Below are 22,614 nucleotides of genomic sequence, written 5' to 3' on the forward strand. Positions count from 1 at the left end.
ATCCACTAACTGAGTCGGCTGTTGCTGCAATAAACATAGCTCTCTCCAAATGCCATCAAGATCTCTAACACACATAAACCTGTCCAAGAAAGCCATCCTCACCTCTGGATAAGTCGGGTTTCTATGAGCACCCTGATCATCACGCATCCTTGCAGAGAAAGTCTACAGCCAAGTTCTCGCTTCTCCCAACAAACAAAAGGATAGAATCTGAAGAACGACTTTTGGAGCTTTCCTGTCTTTAATAAACGCTGTGAACTCCAAGCACTCTAAAAACCTCTCTGGATCTTCATTGGGCAATCTGTGAAATCGAGGAAATTCATGAGTCATCTCTCCTCTTAACTAACTTATCTCAAACACACTTCCAACCAGAAATACCACCCAACCTCTTCTGGGAAGAAAGCAAAAATAATCACTCTACTGAAGAAAGCTTACCCTGCATCTGATTGGCATTCTTCTTCCTAAGAGCAATCACTTTCAAAGCCTTTTGAACCTTAGCATAGAGACGTTCACCCAAAGTTCAACATCAAGGTATCTATCTCTCCTATGTCCACACTCCCCACATAACTCACAATGAATCACTCTCATGTGAGGCTTTGTCTTCATAGTTTCAATCCCTAACCACATAGAAATTCAAGCAACATTCCCCAGCTGATTCTTCTGGGCCGTTTTGTCTTGAGTACCCAATCTCAATTCAAAACTCCTCCTGTCCCCAACAGGATCGCCAAAAATATGATAAGAAAAAAAAAGAAAGACAACCAGTAATTATGTACTTCACCATGTCAGATAGTTGAGACTTCATAGGGATCAGCTGCAATGTGGGCTCGTAGATGATGAGCTTATGAACCAGATTCCAGAGTATGTGTCTTTGTAATAGGCACCGAGACAAACCCCCACAAAAAAAACTGATTGAACATGGATCACACAGACTCAAAGAGAGACAAAAGACTACACAGCCCGAAACAAACTGAACTTAGAACTGAACTTCCCCCCAAAACTCAAAAACCAGTCAGCCTCAGAATACTATGAACCCACAGCCCACATGACGGCTATCTTTGTGACTCTTCAAGATATCAACCCACAAGCTGACCTTATCATATCTTTCCCAAGATCATCATCGAGCACTAGCAATGATGCAGCCCACCATCTCTGGAGATTCTATCAGTTGAGGTCTCTGCAGCAACAGCCGGCACCCGCCTGTGGCCAAAGGCCTCACTATTTCCAACTTTGAAGCAATTGAGTGCTCACACCACAACTAGCCAACTTGTGCGCACATTGCAGCACCCTCTTACTCACACACAACCTCCGTCCAAGGACCTCCAGCCAGCAGAAATGACGCCACAGCCATATAGGTCCTTCCAAAGCAAACTACTCGCATAGTCATCCTCCTCAAATCCAGCAGCTCCCAATAAGAGCAATAGCCAGTGCTCTCCACGCTAGTCTGCTACAGCTCGTCGCTCTTCTCTACCTTCACGACTTCTCTCATGCTCATAGAGCTCATGGAGCTCACGCCTCTTCAAGGTCCTTCAGCCTGTGTAGTAGCGACGCCTTTCCCATGAAACCAAGAAGCGCATGGTGCATACTCTCTGTCGCTCACAGGCCTCTGCATTGCTCTGAACCTCCAGCCAACAGAAGCATCTCAAGCAACTACCATAGAGTTTGCTACAAGACTCCAGCAAGAGCCAATTGTGCCATAAAGTTCTTCAACATGAAGCACCTGGAGCCCATCTACTCCAAGCTCCTCCAGTCGAAATCCCAGACCTGTCACATACACAGTCACCACCACAACTTCTACCACAGAGGCTGAGTATGTTGCAGCCACAGAGGGTTGCAAGGAGGCTATATGGCTTGATCGGCTAGTGGGAGATTTGGGGATTCATACAGGTGTACCAACATTGCATAGTGATTCTATGAGTGCTATTCAACTAGCACGGAATCCGGTCTTTCATGCAAAGACCAAACACATTGAGGTCAGGTACCATTTCATCAGGGAGGTACTTGAGGACAAGCGCATAGAGCTTGTCAAGGTTCATACAGATGATAACCTTGCAAATATGCTGACGAAGAGTCTACCTAGTCAACGGTTTGAGTATTGTCGTATATTGATGGGCATTGGATAGTATGCTCCCTGGTTGTTCTCCCTTAAAGGCACATTGTCCTTTAAGTGGGAGGTTGTGGGGGTTAAAGGTCAGTGTGCCTTTACCCCGGTTATGTACAATACTCAAACATATATATAAATGAATAAAAAAGAAGATTAGGGTGTTTTGCACCCACCAAAACTTGTGTGGCTCTCTTTTCTCTCTCTCCCTCTTCTGTTCTTGCTTTCGTTGAGAGCACTCTCAATTATTCTTTCCACAATATGAGCAAGGGTTGATTCTATAACAATCCTTCTCAAGGGGGTTGTCTTCCCACAATGTTTACAAGCCTTGTACTTGCTCTTTGAAAACCTCACTGCAAGTACCTGTGTATGCCTTTTGCCCATTCTTGAAGTGTTCTTTCTTTCCTCTTCTTGTAAGGTACTAATGATGACTTCTAATGAGGGTTGAGGAAGATTCTTCAAAGTAGTAACCACATAGTCAAAATCCTGAGGCATGCTCTTTAAAAGCACTGCCATAGCATCATCCTCAGTGACAGGGGAATTAATTGAAGCTAGTTGTGTCATAATACTTCTCATAGTGTTGACATGGGCAGCAACATTATTTCCCTCCATTTTAAGTTCAAAGAACTTAATTTTCAAATTTAATTTGGAAGTATGAGAGCTAGCACCAAACAATATGTCTAACTTGTGCCATGCTTCAAGAGGGGATTCCAAATCTAAAATGTGGTGTACATAGTCATCACCCAAACCTAATGCAATGATGGCATAGGCTTTCTCAATTCTCTTTGCATCTGCAAGTATAGAAGTAGAGTCAGTGGCTTTTCCTTTACCTTTTGTTGTAGTTGATTCACCTTCCTGAGAGGTTTGAGTTCCTTCCTTGACTAAGTCCCATAGATTTTCCTTCATAAGCATAAACTTTAGCTTCATCTGCCAAGTATGGAATCCTTGGCCATTGAACTTGTCAATTTTATAAGTAGCCATGAGAGGGTCTTACCTTTGTCAGGCAGTGTCTACTCTCTTACAAAATGACTAATCTTGTGGAACAAAGAAATCTCCCTCACCATACAAATGTAGATTGCTAGAAATAAATTCAGAGAATTAGCATACTCATACCCTATTGGCTTCTCCCAAAGTTTCTTGGCTGGGGTCTTCTTCACTTTGAATTTTGTCCTTCTTGTAGTCTTCTTCAAGTGATTAGCATTTGAAGATCCCTCAGAGCTTGGCATTTTGACAAAAGATCAGTCCTAACTGAATTTCAAACTGAAAATGCATTCTCTAAAATGTACTTTGGCATTACTTCAATCCTCAAGCATCACTCTAGCATTTACTCTAGCATCAAATGTCCAAAACTGTCAAAAATGCATTGCAGTAGACTAGCTCAACTTGGAGGGCACAATTCACACAACTGAAGAAGAGATTGAGAGGGCTTTCTGTGCAAAACTAAAGCTTGAATATCAAAGTAAGTTCACCACAAAGCATTGCTGAAATAGTGCGCCTTTTTGTCTGGGAGAGTTGCGCCTTTTTTGACTATCTTTTCTCTGATTTCTCCTTGCTCCAGCAAGCATTGGCTTTCAAAACTCATTAGCAGCAGGCTCTAGGCATGGACCAGCTTGTGCTAGGAGGGCTGAGGCAATGGTTGAGCAGAGGAGCAGAATTTCACGTTTTTTTGTCAGAGTTTGCTTGAATTAGTGCAGGTGGAATACTCCAAATCTAGGGAAATGCTCTGGGCCAGAGGGGCGCCCCATTGTGTAGAAACTCCAGCTGGAAGGGCTTGGCAAAAGTCGCAAGGAATAGGAAGAACAGAGCTAAGCCATTTCTAAGAAGGAAGTAGGAAGAAAGCTCAAAAAGAGGTGTTGGAGAAGATGATGAGGTGGCACTACCAAAATGAGTTCTACAAAGCCTACCAGCTCTGATACCAAATGTAGAGGAGTGTGGGGTAGAAGAGGTGCATCATGGCACAAAGGGTGAGAGCACAAGTGAGGCAAAATCCATTGTATTAGAATGAAGGAATGACCTCCATTTTATAGAAAGAGAGGATGGTGTAGGCACCTCCCCTATATCAATGGCAATCAGCCCCTACATCAATGGGATCGGCCTAAATCAAAGGAACCTCCCATGTGGGGGCCTTTGGCTTGACCATAGTTATTCCAACACTTTGTACTTCTCTGGAGCTAATCTTAGCTTCCATGGCTTTCTACCATGCCGGTTTGTCCTGAGCATCCTCATAGCGTTGAGGCTCAGTTTCAGCTTCCATCACTTGGGTCATGAGAGCAAAGTTCACCTACTTCTTAGCATTCTAAGTGCTTTTCCTTGTTCTCCCCGATACAAGCTGACCTTTTGCATCTGCAAGTGTCAATCTAGCCCATCTAGGAATTGAATTCTCAGTTGTCCCACTGAGAATAGCATCTGGAAGTGCATCTGGAGTAACATCCTTTGCACAGCGCTGATAATGCTTCCAAATATTGGGCTGTCCCTCCCCACAAGTTGGCTGCAAATCTCAAACATTCGAGGGAAAAGAACCCTCAACATGTGGCAACCCTGCTGGAGTCTGAGAGGTAGAGGGAACATCAATTGGAGAACCCAAGTCAACTGGCTGACCCAAATCAGCATGATCCTCAAACTGATTGATGTCCAGAGATGTGTCATCATATGGAGGCAACTCCTCATTGATGGCTTGTATGCTATCATGCTCTGCAAACAAGACATCCCTGCTTATGCTTATTGTCCTTGTGGCTGGATCATAAAGCCTAAAGCCTCGGCTTTCAATGCTATACGCCACAAAGATGCATTTGATGCTCTTATTATCAAGCTTCGATCGATTCTCAGCTAGTACCAAACAGCTAGTACCAAAACATATGTAACAAACCAACAGACTCTGAAATGGTTCACCTTGGGCTTGTACCCATAAAATGCCTCAAAAAGCGTCCTATCAAGCAATGCTTGTGTAGGGAATTGATTCTGAATATATGTGGTTGTAGCAATGGCTTCACCCCAAAATGCTTTTGACACTCTTAAATTTCAGCATACACCGTGTCATCTCCATGAGAGTCTTGTTCTTCCTCTCTGCAATCGGATTATGCTGAGGTGTGTATGGTACTATTTTGTGATGCTTTATCCCATGCTCTTTCAAGTACCCTTCAAAAGCATGTGAAGTATACTCTCCCCCATTGTCAGAATTGCCTTTGGGAGTGCAGACAGGTGAGGACGATCTGAAAGGGTATTACTAGGATTCTTTGCATGTTTCATAAAACACCCTTCTTCATGACTTGGGGATCAGTAGCATGGTTATCTCTTACTGGCCCTCAGGTGTTTTTCGAGGGACATGACTCAGACTCATCCTTCATTATACGACGACACATGCTCTCTCCAGGATGTTCCTTTCACTCATTTCAAAGCTGCTTATGCCTCAATATACACAGCTTGGGAGATTCTGGCTAGCATTGCAGCTTGGTATATTTGGAGGGTCAGATGCACGGAGGCGATGCACAGGTTCACCCTACCCAATCTATGGCCAGTATATGGACTGATACTATACACACGCTGATGGCTATCTAGGCGAGCATGCAGGGATCCTCCAGAGCAGCTACAGCCAGGAGAGATATTTTTTTCAGAGTTTGGAGAGGATCGCCGTTCTTCTCCGAGTCTTCTTCAGGGTTAAGGTGACATTGTTAGCTCTTTTTGAGCTGTTTTTTCTTTCATGCATGACATGATGTACTCCCACATTTGAGCTTGCTCTTGTGGCTTTCATTCATACTTAATGAAGTAATATTTTTTTCCAAAAAAAAAGAATTAAGTGTTTCAATTCTGGAATTGGTTTGGTTCTCAGCGAATGCTTTGAACTCCTTAAACCAATTGCACTTCAGATTTGCTTTTCATGAGAAAGACCTGGAGTAATCATCAATGAATGTGACAAAATACCGATGTAGGGTAGAGATTCTAAATATATGTGGCTGTAACAATTGCTTCACCCCAAAATGCTTTTGACATTCTCTTAAATTTCAGCATACACCGTGTCATCTCCATGAGAGTCCTATTCTTTCTCTCTGCAATCGGATTATGTTGAGGCGTGTATGGCACTGTTTTGTGATGCTTTATCCCATGCTCTTTCAAGTTCCCTTCAACAGCATTGAAGTATACTCTCCCCCATTGTCAGAATTAAGTGTTCCAATTCTAGAATTGGTTTGGTTCTTAGCCAATGCTTTGAACTCCTTAAACCAATTGAACACTTCAGATTTTCTTTTCATGAGAAAGAGCCAAGTGAACCTTGAATAATCATCCATGAATGTGACAGAACCTGGACTATCCTTTTGGAACGGTAGGCGATGTAACTTTCCAAGAGCACAAGATTCACACCCCTCTTGAGCGGGCTGCTGTAATTTTGGCAATCCTTCAACCATATTATGATTATGCAAATATGCCAAAGCTCTGTAATGTGAATGACCAAACCTGGCATGCCATAAATCACCTTGAGTAGCAGAAGAGCATGATGATTATAGGGTTGAGCATCAAGCTTGTAAAGACCCGTGCTGGCCTCATAAGAACCTATAGCCACAATCTCATACCCTTTCTTTCGATCCTTGATCCTGCATTGATCATCTTGGAATTCCACAAGCATGTGCTGATCATGGGCCATGGATGGAATTGAAACAAGATTTTCCCTCAAGTTAGAAACATACCAGACATCATGGATATACTTTTTCTTTCTTGAATCCAGAAGGATGGGAACATCTCCCACTCCTATGATGTCTTGAGTTGGATCATTAGCACAAGTAACCTCTCTGCCATGAATAGGTTTGATTTCTTCAAACCACTCTTTCTTGTGAGTCATGTGCTTCGATGCACCACTAGATACCAAGTATCTATGGCGGCAAATGAAGAATCCCCAGATGAAGCAAGAGAAGCACCATGCGCAACTAAATCCCCCCTGGCACCAAAGCTATCCTGAAATGTAGTAAACACACAATCATTTCTCTCCTGTGCAAAGTTTGCATGAGATCGTGAAGCATTGGAATTTTCAGCTGATGCCACATAATTACTACTTGTATCTTCCCTCTTTTTCTCATTGGCAATCCTTTTCTGGCACTCTGCAATGTAATGACCAGGCTTCTTGCTATAATTGCATTTGCCTTTCTTCACCTTTGCACCTTTATTTGCATTCCGTGCATTTGTGTTTGCATTCCCCTCCTTCCTAGGCTGATAAGCATGGCTGGTCTTTTTCTGAAATTTACCCTTTCCATGAGTGGCAAGTGCTTTGCTCACTCGAACGGGCTGAATTGGAAGTCCGCATTTCTTCCTGTAAGAGCAAGCCAACTAACTCCTCAAAACTGAGTGGAGCAGCCCTGAGCATAATAGTCAAGGAAGTAACAAATGTATCATATGAGGGTGCCAAACTATTGAGGATGATAGAGACCAATTTCTTGTCTTCTATATCCTCATCAATAGCTGCAAGCTCATCCCGAATGTCAGTAATCTTTGCAATATGAGCTAAAATAGTTTAACCTTCTTGCATGGATAAGTCATTGAGCTTATAATTCAAAGCAATGCTTCTTTCTTCATTTTTCACATGACCAAAAGCCATCTGCAATGGAGTTAAGTTTGTGGTGACTTTAAATGAAGTTCTATATGCCCATTGTTCTACAAAAAAAATCAAATTTGGTCATGCTTTTTATTTATGTCGATGACATCATACTCACTACCAGTAAATTGCAGCAATGCAGTCCATCTTGTGTCAGACTTTTGACATGACAGATTTGGATCCCTAGGAGCACTCACTAGGCCTAAATGCTAGGGGCAAGGCAAGGTTTAGAGGGGTCATAAAGTTGGGCCCAAGGAAAACCAATGTTGTCATTGGTTCCAGGGGTTATAACTTTTTTGTGTGGGCAAACCAATGTTGTCATTGGTTACGAGGGTTAGGGGCATTAATGAACTTGCAAGCCATGTGGCGAACCCCCATGCACCCACCAACAACCCCCATTACCGTTTGGGTGGGATTTTTGGCGTTTTGGAAAAAGGCAACGTGATCTCTAATGCTTTTCTCTTGGCACGATTTTTGAGGCTACTCCCTTGCTCACATTTTTTGGCATGCATCCCAAGGGGCCTTGATTATTGCTGCACGGACTCCTATGCATGGTGCAGGAGGCATTTTCGCAGGTGGTATGACTACTGCACGCTCCTCGAGGTCAGCATACAGCTGTACGGACCTACTGTTGGTGATTTGAAGCAGCCGTACTGCTGTACGGGCTGCTGGTGGGGCCTTCATGCTGTTGTACGGCTGTTACACACAGCCCAAAGTTCATTTATTGCTTGTACGGCTCTTTGGCTGGCTGTACGCTCTCCCTCTCTTGCTCGTGATCCTCTTGGTTATTTTGGAAGCTTGTTGTTGCTGCTCCATTTGCTGTTGGACCCTTTTGGCCATTCAGGCTGTGAATAGACATCCAGTTATTACAGAGGGTGTAACCAGATTGGAGCCAGAGGGGCACTGTGTGTACTCTGGTGATAAGAGATATACGGAATAATTTTTACTAGAGCTGAACACACATAAAAGCCCAAGTACCCGATGAACTTGCCCTGTGCAATTCCTCAGCATACTAGGCTATTTCAGGGTCAGTGGGTGGTATCCCTCAACAATAGAAATTGCTATGTAGAGATTTATTACTTCCAAAAAGTGCAGGCTGACGCAGAGCGTGACACCATTTCAAATGCAGAGTTTATCACTATTTGCAGAGAGTACCACCTTTGCAAACTTGCTAATTAGAGAGTACAGGAATCTTGTTCCAAAGACTAGCTAATTTTCTCCCTTTCACAAAAGGCCACCTATTTCAGTAGGCAAAGGAATCGCTGCACTGTTCATCAGCACCATCTTTCAATTTCAGAAATGCTTGAATAGAATCTTCCCATTGAATGCATTTCACTTTGATGGCAGTGCGAGTTGCATTCATGAAAATACCATCGTATATACGTGTAAAACATATCCTTTTGATACCAATATGAATATACGCTCCATCGAGAATTTCACAGCTTTGTGTTAAGCAAATCCTTTCCTTGATATAATTATGTACAGTTGAGCTAAAATACCTATGTTGCAAACTCACAAAGTAATAGTAAGTGCTCTCAAAGTTTAACATGCATCAATGTGAAATCTGTCCTAACCTCTGAAAGCTGTATTTCATTTCTGCAAGATTAATCCAGATTATGGTCAAGTTAGTGAGCATATAGAACAATAACAGCTACAAACCCTTTCCTTACAACTCTGTATCGAAGCAGTGTGAAGAATCCATCATATTATGGAGTAGAGTTTCTATGCATCAAATCTCCATGAACAGTGTTCTTAAGTCCTGAAGAAGTTCTACAATTCTGCTTCCCGGGCAGTCTTCTTTTCATCATGTGCCATTGTTGAAAATGAAACCTCTCCCACAGTATTCAAGAAGATGTCTCCCCTTCTCTCCAGTGAATTCTCACACTCCCTTTTAGATCCCTATCCATATAGAGTTTTGTTAGAGTTGGTCACCTTCTGTCTGTCAGTTAGGGAGAGAGAGCTTCTCTGTGGGTGTGCCCACCCAGAGAGAGTAGTAGTATTTGTGTCTTTTCTCAGCACATTTCTGCAGGCTAGGTGGAGGTCTCGCCAGGGCACAATGCCAGCATTAGAGGCTGAGCAGTTGGGCCTGGTTGTGGCTGAGCAGTTTGGCCAGGTGGGACTAATAAGCAGATTACAAAAAAGAGAAACCCCTTGTCCCTAATCAGAACGAAAAGAGATTTCCCAGTTAGGTAACTGTATTAAGGAACTTAGATATGATCATATTCTAGAGTAGGCAATTCTTGCGATATATGAGGTATACGCAAAGACCAACAACAACAGCTGAACTTCCATTTCTGCCACTCTTTGTCCCCCGGGTTTTCAATGAATAAGATATATACTTATTGGAACTCATAAAATACAGTCATGATGTGTGCCTTCAGAAGAACAATATTTTAATCATGAAAGCCTTCATTCAGCTTTGGTCAAGTTTACTTACTTTGTAACAAATGCTTTGTAACTGGTGATCATAGCAGGAACAAAATAAAAAGGAGCATAAAGCAGCAATGACCGCAAATACGATGGTCCCAAGGAAGAAAAGATATGTGAAATGCAGTCTTGATTTCCATGTATCATCTGGTATTTGCAATATAAAAAAATTTACATTTGTATAATTCGATTATAGAGACAATGGATACCAAAGATGCAAAAGGGTGAAGAGGATTGAATTGTGTATAAGAAGCTTTCAAAATGAGATGATGGCCCTTACAGTGCATGGTACTCTCATATTCGGATCAAGATGAACATGATAACCCTTCGATTTGTAATAGTCTCTAATTAATGTTAAGCTTGTCAATGGATTTCCTAGTGCCAAATCTTTGATTCCTCTCACAATAGGAGTGGTTTTCCCACTGTGTTTTGTGAGGAAAGAAATATATGATGCTGGCAAGCTCTCTGGATATAACACCCACGAAGATCTGCAGTACAAGAGACATTATTCAAATGTTAATACTACATTGGAGCCAAAATTGCACAATGTGAGAGCACAAAACGGTGTCAGAACAAAATGTTAACAAGGCAGATCCTGCCTGCTGGTTCACCACCGAAACCATTCAGAAAAAATGATTATCCTAGCACCTCTTCTGATAAAGCCTTGATACTGTAGAATTGTGCTCCATATGACTTGTCCTTTAGAAAAGGGAGTATGAACAAGCTTTGATTAAAGGGGTGGTTATATCAGAATCAAAATTGGATTTGGAAAAGGGATGGAGAAAAAGAAGAATATAAACTCACTGTAAAGTACATAGATGGAAAAGAGAGATGGAGAAAAAGAAGACTAAAGATTCACTGTAAAGTATAGGTGATCTCACAACATAATTGAGCTAAAACAGACCAATATCCTGAGACACAATCCAATAAGACTCATTTACTTTACACAGCAGAGGCAAAAACTCTCTTTTCTTGTACAATGGAAAGCAAGTCCTCACACCAACTTAGTCTAGTCCTCACAAGTGCATTGGCTAGTGTGTTCGTTTACACATCCAAACACGTAATGAGATCTGCAAACCTAGACAAGGCAATGTTCATTGAGAGCCTGTCATATGAGCATCCTTCTGTTAAAAGAGAGGAAAAAAAACATGATTGTGCCCTGTATATAAGTGTCAAACATTTGGTGACAACCCATATATATTATGGAGTACGTATTATGATGTTTAACACTATTTTCCGTATACTTGTGCCTAGTATAGTCTACTTCCATTTTTGGCAACAAATTGTCAAAAAATGGGTATAAATCACATTTTAGTCAAATATTTGGCTATATATTTTTATTTTGGCGCTATATTTCCGCCTAGAAATCTTTGGGGGTGCTAAGTTTGTGAAATTTCGCCCCAAAAAAATACACTGGTTATGCACCCTCTAGGCTGATGGCCAAGAACATAGGATGACCAAAATAATTGCACGGTTGCAACCTTCGTTATAGTGTGCAAAGAAACATATATGAAAGTACATCCTCCAGATCTAGAAAAGAAAAAGAAACCAAAACCCCTACCAATCACCCAAGATGGAGAGAGTAATGTTAATCACACCTCAATCTCCGATCCTGAAACCAAGCCTTGAGGAAATCCTGGCTGCTCATGAATCTCTGTAACAATGAAATAAAGCATAAAAGACAAACGTCCAGATAGAAGAAAGAATCTATGAAGTGCCAGTAACGTGAACACCCGACACACCAAAGAATTGTAGCCTTGTAAATGGTACATATAGTATGCTTGTTTCAGCAAGCTTAAACAATCAATTTTTTGGCAGAGGGGAGTTAGCATATCTGCCCCTATTCAGAATAGGTTTATCTATCATCACTCAGTATGGCAATGTACAAAACAGACATCGGTAATTTGCTCCAGAGGTAACATGAGCCACCTTTCTTGCAAAAGTCTACATTGGACATTCACATCCATTGTCTGATTTCAGATATTTGCTTGATTGTGATGTTGGAGAGACCCTATTGATCCCTTTCGGAAATATATCTCCTCCAATCATAACTTTCTTCCAATGTGTGCAAACTGGTGCCTACTCTTTCAAGAAACTTCTAAAACCACATGATGGAGTACAAATGGACCTCAAGGAGAAGATACTCTAAAAAATTTGGGGGGACTCGGAATCATTGATCCAAAGATGCAGAGCTGTGCCTTTTTGGGGAACCTTATTGTTCAGGGCCTGAAACCATGGATTAAGTCCCGAAAGCTTATAACATGATATTCTCAGGAATATTCTGCCATCTAGTGGGTTATGGTAGCCCTTGCCCTAATGGTTCTTTATGGATGCCCTACCCCTGATCATGAGCCTGGTCAAGACTTAGCGACTTCGATTGCTTCACCGGCCTACATGCTGAGGAAGTCTTTATGAAGGGGCTTGAAATCACCCAAGTATCCCATCACAAGGCACAAATCCTCCCTTGCATTTGAGGCATCACAGGCTTGCACATCTGGGTTGCTTGCAACCTTGTGATGGGCAGACGGTAGATCCAACAAACAGCCTCCCCGGCAGGCCTTTCGCTTGACATGGACTCCATATGAGAGCAAGGCCAGAAGGATCGAGTAGGGCATCTGAGCATCTGTAGAATTAGCCACTATGAGCTTTTAACACATTAAAGGATGAGATATGCGATGGTTGTATAGTCCCTCAACTAGCTCCTTGCAGCTGCTCCAGGCAGTGAGCCAGAAACTATGTGAACCAGTATGCAAGGGGCTGACCTGGAGGCACTCTAGTGTATATATATCTAGATGAATCCAAGAACAAGCCCAAACTCTGCATTTTCAATCTCTTGGCAGTCACTCATAAACTCCATCCCACATAGCATTCTAGGTGGACACCTAATCGCCACTTCATCTCTCAAGCTCAATCAAAAGTTCCTATTTTGACCAAAAAAGAGTCCTCCCGCCCTCCTCCCGCTTACAAGGAATCTTTAAACAATTAAAACATAGGCAAAACTCAAGCTTCACCTTTGTTGCCATTGAATTAGTAGAATCAGACAGGGCATGACATATGAAACATCAGAAAGACTTGTTCAGAAGAAAAGGAACATGCACTACCTCACGAAACATACAGGTGGGTAATGGTGGTGAAGATGCCATTAGGGAATGAAGTCATGCGAGAGATAAAATTATTTAGAAGCGGAAAGGAGTTCTCTATTGAAGCTTTATTTTCTTGTTCAGCTATTTGTACTTGCAATTGTCTTATGTTTCTTCTCCTGTAAACTGCAGTAACATAAGCTACTTTACCAACTCCTCTTTTAGAATTAATTGATCTGTACATATATGATCGTATGCCTCCAGATCAATCCGCTTGTCCTTGCAAAGGCACGATGCTGTTTCATTGTGATGCACCCAATGAGTCTTCCTAGGCAAAAGAAAAGCTTAGATAGAAAAGAAGTAACCCCCCCGCTTAAACTCCAACTGGGTCAAAGCTCCGAAATGTGATACGGCGAAAACATCAATACACACCTATCTAGGGACATGACTAAACTGATCCTCTGCAAATGAAGCAAACAGCGCAGTTTTAACTTTACATGAGAAACAGAGCAGTTTTGTAGCTAAGCTCCGACACGCATGGCAAGGGCCAGCTAACTCTGATACAAACTAATACAAGTATAAACTTACAACGACGACCGGATATTTGAAATCTGATACCGTTCATTGGAAACAGAAATGGACTCAACTCTGAATGACCAGAAGCAAGCATGTTCACACAAAACGCGGCCCTGTCGGACGTAAACAGTTTTTCATTCGTGGTACCCAGTCTTAAACTTACAAGATCTGAGATGAAGACAAGCACATGAGGAACGTATCGCCGTGCTGCCAGCCAAAAGGACGGAAGAGCCATGCAACGCTCTTACTCCGCATTCCACATCGAATTGCAAGAACAAGAGCACGAAGGAGGAGATATACAGCCAAGCTGGTGTGGCGATTGCGTTTCCCTGTGAGCAGTAAGGAAGGTCCTGCTACAGCACCAGCAAGCAAAGCCCGCCACCTTGCAGTTCTGCACTATCCATGCATTACAAACAATCAATGAATTTACGTGCTTTCCATAATTCAAACTAGATTAGCAATACTACCAATCCATGAATTACGTCCTATCCATAATTCAAACTGCTAATTCTTTCTACAAATTTGCCATTCAAAATAGATAGATTAAGAAATTAAAAGCAAGATTAGGAGCCTTCCATTCACAAATGAATTACGTGCTATCATTGCTTCTTTCTACAAGTTTGCAATAACAAGTGTCAAGTCTCCATTCAAGATGCTTCCTTTAATCCACAGTTTATTGAAAGAAAAGATGCTTAGATAGATAGATTAACAAATTATAAACAAGGTTATCAACCTAATGAAAATTATAAACAAGGTTATCAACCTAATGAAAATTAATAGGCTCTTATCGAATTCCTCCATTCATGTATACTTCCCCTCTACCTATTCTATAGGTCCTTAATCTCAAGAAATTAGTGTCTCATATAACTTAGGAGAAAGGTGATTGAAAATGCCTTTATTTTTCAATTGGGTGAAAAGGCAAAGTACCCCAATTAAGCAAACGTCCCCTTCTATCTTTTTGACTAATTAATGTAACATTTTTGAATTATTTTCAATAAGGGGGGACTTGTGAATTATGGGATACGGTATCAAGGGTAAGTATCTCAAAAAGCCGTTGATCGTATCAACTACTATGGGGTGCATGGTGATGTTTCTTTTTAATTTTTGACAGCCTTTATAAATTATAAAAATATTTCATTAAGTGTTGAAATGCAAAGAGGAGAGGGGTGAAATGCGAGAAGAGGAATGCAAAAAAGGAGAGGGGTGCAAGAGTGGTGAAAAAGTGGGGCAATTCACTGAAGGGGCAAATTAATTAGGGACCCAAAAAGTGGAGGGGAGTCCTTGTCCATAGGCCTAGTATAAAGCCCAAGGCATGTGTTTAATAAAGGCCTACCAAGGCTTGAGAGCTCCTCAATCACTAACTAATATTAATCTACAAAAAATGGAAGAGGGTCTTGTTCATGTCACTCTGATACCCTTCAAGATCGTCCTTTCAACACCCTTGTAAATTTTTGAATTGGTAAAGAGTTCCAAGAGACGTATGAAAGAGCATACATCAACCACCAAGATTTTGGAACTTTAGTTAGAGAGGATGATGCCTTGTGGACCTTAGTTTAGGGAGGTTGGAGGGGTTGTCCTATTTTAACATTTTCTTCTGTGTGTGCCACAATAGTAAGAGGAATTTATTTAAAGAAGCCTAGAAGGTTGATGACACTCAAAAATATAAAATTTGGAGGTGCATCTACATATATAATGGATCATTGACAAAGCTATATTAAGGAGTAGCCTTGATGGGCAAGAATAGTACATATACATATATTGTTATATGTATGTATATATATATATATATAAACAACTGCACTTACATTGAGAAATATGAAATCCCATAACTAATCTACAAATCCCAAACGAATGAATTGTATGCCATTAATCTTGTCTTGTAATAATAATAATAGAAGCAAACCACCGTGCTAGTGGTAGTTATATTCCTAGTGTACAACCAACCACTGTGCTAGCGACGACCAACCACCACGCTAGTGGCAGTTAATTTTCGGGTGGAGCCATTTTTGGGTGTAGCGATTGGTTGTATCCAAGCAAACATTGACCCATGTAATAATAGAAGCAAACACAAAGGCACGACACATCAAACAAAGTTGGATCCATGGTAGCTTGCTATGCTAATTTGGCTTTCAGCCAAAAGGGGGGGCGGGGTTCCAAAATATTGTGCCCTTTCAAAATTTGAGTTTCATCCATCAATAAGCACTGGTTTTCATTGCATGATATAAGGCATGTTTTCAAGTTCAATCCCCAAAACATACAAAATAGCTACCTTGCTTTCTGACATTGTACACTAAAATATGTCTTCATTCAATTAGAATGATTGTAGAGGCCGCATTTTATTAGAATGATTGTAGAGACTTTATTGTTGCAGAATGATTAGCGTATGACTTTATTATAGAAGCTTTATTTTAATTAGAATGATTGTGGAGACTTTACTGTAGAAGCATTAGAAATGATTGTAGAGATGTCATAAGTGGATTGTAGAGGTGCCCATATGGTTCAAGTAGAGGGAGAAGACTTCTTGGAAAATGGCAAAATAGCAAGCTAGTGAGATGGAATCTCTCCTACAAAAGCTCCAAGGTGCTCTTATGCAGTATGGTTTAGGTGAATAGATATCATTAAAGTGGTGTGAAGACATTGGATTTATTGATAGAATTAATATTTCTAAAATACCTTAGCACACGATATTGTCAAATGGGAATTTCGAGACGAATAAGGGTTGGAGCATTTAGTATCTCTCTCCCACATGCTCGAAGGTACTCCTACGCAATATGGCTTATGAAAATAGAGGTCCTTAAAGTGGTGTGAGACATTGGATCTATTAATACAATAAATCTTCCTCAAATATCTTTGCACATGGTATTCTCAAATGCGAATTTTGAGACTAATAGGGGCGGGGACATTGTATTTATTGATAGAATAGATCTTCCTAAGGCATCTTAGCACACAATATTCTCAAATGGGAATTTTTAGACTAATAGGGGTGGGGATATTTAGTATCAAAGAATGGGGGCATGTGAGCCTGCATCTTCCAGCTAAAGACAATGAAGGGGAGAGGGAGAGGGCCAAGGAGCACATGGATAATAATAGGGGTGGTGATATAGAGTGGAGGGACCATGGATCATGGAATACAAAATTTCAAGTTTCTTCACACCTGTTATAAAGAACACGTGCAACCTAAAAAGGGGTGGTGGAAAATGTGACCCCCTCAAAATCCACCCATGTACTGGGTGCTCAAATTCTAAACATAATCAAGGTGGTTAGAAGGCTTATGTATCTTTAGTGCCACATTGAGGGGTGCCCATTATGCCACTAAAACTCCTCATTAACGCCCTTTATCTATTCCTTGTTAGTCAACTATTCTAAATCTCCCATAATGCCAAGATGATTTTGACATCAAAAGGCAATTGTGGGACACTTGTTGTTTCTAACTTTTCACTAGAAATCGATCAATTCAAATATTGGAATACCAAATGGATATTTGGAGTATTGTTTCCTAAATTATGATACATTTGTAACTATAATAAACTCGTGATACATTAAAAGAAATGTTTCTCACAGAGATCATATCTCATGTTTTGATTTTTCTCAATTATGTTCATTCAATGCGTTTTTATCAAAGTGTGTTTGTGGCTTAATATGATGCCACCTATGTTTGTAAAATGAAATGTTCCTCACATGTTTTTGTGTTTTGGATGTCATCCCTATAAACAAGAGTGCTTGGTAACCAATTAAGCTCTTATATTAGTTACATGTACCTATACTCTCCCTCTTGGTATTTTTTAGAATGTATGATTCATATTCATATCTCATAAGCTAATGACACGTGTTTTATTTTGTCCCATGCTTATGTGCTAATTGGTACTGTGTTAGGAGTTTACCAATATCTTTGCCTTTAATTGCTACTTCTATGAGCTATATTTTGAAAGGAGCGATGAGAAATTTCATACCTCTTTTGTCCCATAAGAGCTATAATAAGCTCATCCATTATTGAGAATATACTTGCAAATGACCCCAAAAACAAGCCATATTGAAGAACCTCCTTTACATCTCTCATGGCCTTTGATTGTATATCTTTGTATCTACAAACAACAAAAGATAAATTTAGAGATTTTTGAGCTTTAAAAACCTTTTTAAAAAGAAATATTTATTCAAATTCACCCGTTAGTTCACAATATGAGTATTTCTCCAAGTATTCTTTATCAATAGTATGTAATATTTGATGCCATTAATAAGATTTTAAGGCTAACACATAGGTTTTCAAAACTCCACTAATTGTGACTACTTAAATATTTAAAGTACTTTAAAAAATCTAATGCACAGGATATTGCACAAGACAATGGTGTTAATCATAGCAACCTTAATAGTATGACCCTCTTTCTCTAGTGTTCTACACGAGCATGCATTTTTAACTTTTGCATATATTATGTTGTATAGTTACATATATATGCTTTGCAAGGGAAATGTAATAGCTTAAAAAGGTGCATGCAATCTAGAATCCCAAGTTAGGAAATAAATCTATAATCCACTATGGTTTAGTATTTACATAAGTGAATTTTTACAACCAACTTGAAGAACCACTACTTTCTCACTAAGTATTAAGTGAGAGCCTGCTTGCCTTTTGCCTAGGACTTAGCCCTTTTTATGTTGTGGCAATGACCATTCCAATTAACTTCCTATCATATAAAATTATCGATCTCCCTAACCTTGACATTATACTTGACATAATTAGTGGGTGATGGTTGGCATTAAATTGCACATAGAGGCAAGCAATACTTAGATTCCATTGCAATTTAACTTTACCATAGCATTTCAATTTGAAATGTTGAGGTCTTGGAGCCTTCACTTTTCCCTAAATGTGTTTACCCATTTGCCTTCATAAGACTTGGTTTTGGTTACCTTGTCCTCATTAGAACTAGGATTTAGAATCCTCATGAAAATGCCTTTTCATGCCATTTTCTATGTGCATAATTCCCTAATGGCCCCCACCTATTCCATTGTGCCTCCTTGTTGGATGTTACAATGTTTTTGCTTTGTGCTTACCCATATTCCACTACAGCTCTTTACTATTTTAAGATCCTAGCTCATTTAATTGGAAATCGTCATGCTAAGAATTGTTATACAATTTGGAGTAGATAAACCTTACTAAACTTTGTAGTATTAGGAGCCTATTGGACAATTGTAATGCGGCGATTGACAGATAGTAGAGCATTTGCCAAAGATCATCACAAATGGAAGGCTATGAGTAGCAATTTGTCTTCTCCACATGCTATAGGGAGTTATGTTTTTCTCTTCTCATTGTGATTCAATGTTCAAAAGGCCCCAATCATTATGTTTGCTTCGATACTAGTGAAACATCACCAGGAAGAGAAGCCTTCCTCAAATTAACCACCCAACTATTGCCTGCTACTTCTCTTGAACTTGCTTGCCACTTAGCATCCATATAGGTGTGATCTTTCCATTTAGGGATCTAGTATCTTCAGTCTATCTTCTGGGCTATGGCTATGACCATTACCTTCCCATCATATAAAGACTATCAAGCCCTCATGGTTTCCTTGACCTTGATGTTATAGTTGACATAAGAGTGGAGAGGTCTTCTAAGTGGGTGATGAGTGGGTGTTCTTCTTGAACAAGTGAAAATGTATTGTCATGCCATTTTCTATGTGCATAACCCCCTTAGAATGGCTCTCATCCAATTCCCTTATTTATACTTCCCACCTACCTATTCTGAAGGCCCTTATTTTCAACAAATTATTCCATATATATCTTAAACTAAGGAGAAAGTGAGTGAAAAGGTATCTATTTTTTAAATTATTGCTTAGGTGAAAAGGTGGACTACCCAAATAAGCGAAGGTCAAAGGGATAGTTTTTAAATTATAAGCAAAGGGAGGACTTGAACTCAAGACATCCATTACCACTTACAAGGACTTACCACTAGGCTGCATGAATTAGAGGTTAAAAAGGAAGAAAGTATGAGGGTTTTGAATTCTTACCCTTATAAGTAAGAGGGAATGGGGTCCTTTTCCTCATGAATAGAGGACTTGTGTCCTCATTAATCACTCTCCTCTTCCCTTTTTTGCTAATTGATACACTTTGCATTAGTTTGTTGATTCATACTTGCATCTAAGGCAAAACCTAATTGAAAAGGCTTTTATTTTTTAATGGAAAATTCAATTGATTTCTTAGGTAAAAAGGTTTTGATAGCCCAATTTACTTAGGTCCAAGTGATAACTTTAAAATTTTGTTTTTACCCATGGAGAAGGTCCTTCCATCAGCTTTTTTGTAAAACCATAAAACAATAATATATTCCATTCAAAACGGCCAAAAGGCGACTATAAGAGAGGTAGGAGAGTAATCTCCCTCCCATAAACTTTGCAAAGAAAACCACAAGACAGGCTTAGGTGGGGAGAAACAATCAATCCCCAACCTCTCAAGAACAATAAAGACCCCTACAACCTGTTGTAGAAGAAGCTCAATATGTTAATGGGAGTGGCGAAAGCTCTCGAATGTCCATTAGTTTGCCCAGATGTTGTAAGCAAGCTATTATAAAAGGGTTTTAAATTCACCTCTTTACAATCCCTCCCCTAAACTCCCTATAACATCACTCCCCTCCTACTAATTAATTCAATTTGAATTCTTTTCGATTAAGGTTTTTTTCAACGCTTGACTAGAGGTTGTGCATACCCCTAAAGCTAGTCCATTATAGCGATGTGGGCATTTCAGTAATGTCTATAGCGGAAGCCTTGGTTTAGCCTTAGGATATGACTGGGAGATGAGGGCCTACTCTCACATCCTACGGGGATGTTTTGCTTTCAAAATGCCTTTCTACAGCAACATGCACAGTATCACCCACCTTTCATAAGCAATCCTTCTCATTGCATCATCTCTCTCTTTCCTCTTACAACTTGTGATGGCTGGACAACAGCTTTACTCGATGAGAAGAAACGCAGAAAAATAACGAAGTTTGTTGAGAAGAAGAAGAAGAAGAAGAAGATAGTATTCTTCATATCACAGCGCATAGCCAGCATTCTACGAGCCAGATAGACACTTTTGCGACAAATTGAACGAGCTATCACTGAACGAGAGGGACACGCACGGAGCGTGCCTAGGACCAAAGGGAGAGCTATGGATGGAGTGTTCAAAGTTTACCTCTTTGCTTTGAGGAGCGAGAGGATGGAGAGTACCGAGAGGCCACTTCTCACGCCTGCTCCAAGCGCTATTCCCTTCCAGCAAGCGTTCACGCACCGCAGTAGAGCCTTATCTTTTCGCTGCTGCTCCTCTTTTCCCTTGCATTTCGCAGCAGCAACTGAGAGCTCAATGTCTTCTCCCCCGCACATCGACCCAGCAGCGTCGCTAGACCACGAACCGAACGATGACAATGCAGACGAGGTGCCATCGCTTAGAGAATCCGAAGAGGTCGAAGACGGAGACGAAGACCACGACCGGCTGGGGCTTTTGTTCCACGAATTATCCTCGCTTTTGGCCTGCTTTTTCATGGCGATGAACGAGGCTTCCCCTTGAAATGTCATATATTCCCTCCATGTGTATTCCTTGGCATCACCTGTATAACCTTTATCCTTCAGATTCCATTGTGTGGAGTTTCCATGCTGCAATCCCTCGTGCAGTAGAAGCTTACGAACTTCGGTGGCGGCCAACTGCGGTTTGTCTGTAACAAGTCGTCCGTTGGCGTCATAAGGGTCTGTCATCGGCTCCATTACACCTGACCCTTGCAGTGCTACGGTAGCGAGCAACTAAAATGGCACTCTGAACAAATCTAGAGCTCCACGACGATGGGAGGTACCCTCAACCCCACCCTGTGGGCTGCTGAGCGCCGTCTGTACTTCTATCTTCATGTTGTTCCGCCTGCAGGTTTGGTTGACATCTATTTGTTATGTTTTCTTGTTGGGTGATAGGTGGTGGAGTGGCAATGCGAGTAATGCAAGCGGACGGTGAACCCGACATTGCGCGAAGCGGAGGGAACGAAGAAGGGAAGGCAAAATCGAAGCAGGTAGAGACAAGGTGTCTCCTTGTAAAATCCTCTCCGCGACAAGAGAGCACTCTCACACCCAGATCAGTGGTAGCAAACCGTTAAGAAACCTTCGTTTTGGCCTCACTTCCTGATTCAGCCTTGACCATGCTTAACTTTCTAGCACATTGGTTGCGCACATGTCTCTCTTCCGATAGCATTCCGTCAAAAAGATTTCTACCGGAGGTAATCAGAATCAGGGGCACATGTCAATTTGAAGCTCATGGAACTCTATCGGAGTTACGGGGATAGATTGACATCCGGTAGGTGAGAGAAGCCTCCTTGTTGGATATCCCCCTCTTGCCGGGACCTTGCCTGCCTGTGTAGTCCAATTGCATGAGTCAGGCAGCCGAGTGCCTTCCGGTAGGCATCCGATTGCCTTCCCTGCCTGAACCACCCCAAAAAAGCTACATGTTCCAAGGGTGAGAAACTAGTGCTTCTTGGGAATTCATTGTGCTTATTCAAACCTAGCAAGTGCACAGGCAAGGCCATTGCCCACATGAGCTAGTAAGTTAACTTTCTAGCACATTGGTTGCGCACATGTCTCTCTTCCGATAGCATTCCGTCAAAAAGATTTCTACCGGAGGTAATCAGAATCAGGGGCACATGTCAATTTGAAGCTCATGGAACTCTATCGGAGTTACGGGGATAGATTGACATCCGGTAGGTGAGAGAAGCCTCCTTGTTGGATATCCCCCTCTTGCCGGGACCTTGCCTGCCTGTGTAGTCCAATTGCATGAGTCAGGCAGCCGAGTGCCTTCCGGTAGGCATCCGATTGCCTTCCCTGCCTGAACCACCCCAAAAAAGCTACATGTTCCAAGGGTGAGAAACTAGT

General features: G+C 41.1%; 1 protein-coding gene across 1 annotated transcript in view; it reads right to left on the bottom strand.

The window, feature by feature from the left end:
- The window catches only part of LOC147904945 (uncharacterized), a 69,470-nt gene extending 48,002 nt beyond the window's left edge, over positions 1-21,468 (bottom strand). The window contains exons 1-5 of the mRNA XM_087392971.1: positions 20,903-21,468; positions 17,704-17,835; positions 13,917-14,144; positions 10,378-10,585; positions 10,108-10,244 (exon numbers count right to left, since the gene is read on the bottom strand). Of these exons, the coding sequence (XP_087249097.1) occupies positions 10,108-10,244; positions 10,378-10,585; positions 13,917-14,144; positions 17,704-17,835; positions 20,903-21,468 (1,271 nt within the window). The remainder of the gene's footprint in view (positions 1-10,107; positions 10,245-10,377; positions 10,586-13,916; positions 14,145-17,703; positions 17,836-20,902) is intronic.
- Positions 21,469-22,614: the final 1,146 nt, after the last annotated feature.

The sequence above is a fragment of the Dipteris shenzhenensis genome, chromosome 2 (assembly GCF_047967505.1).
Source record: "Dipteris shenzhenensis isolate YYH24624 ecotype China chromosome 2, Dip_SZ_1.0, whole genome shotgun sequence".
NCBI lineage: Eukaryota > Viridiplantae > Streptophyta > Polypodiopsida > Gleicheniales > Dipteridaceae > Dipteris > Dipteris shenzhenensis.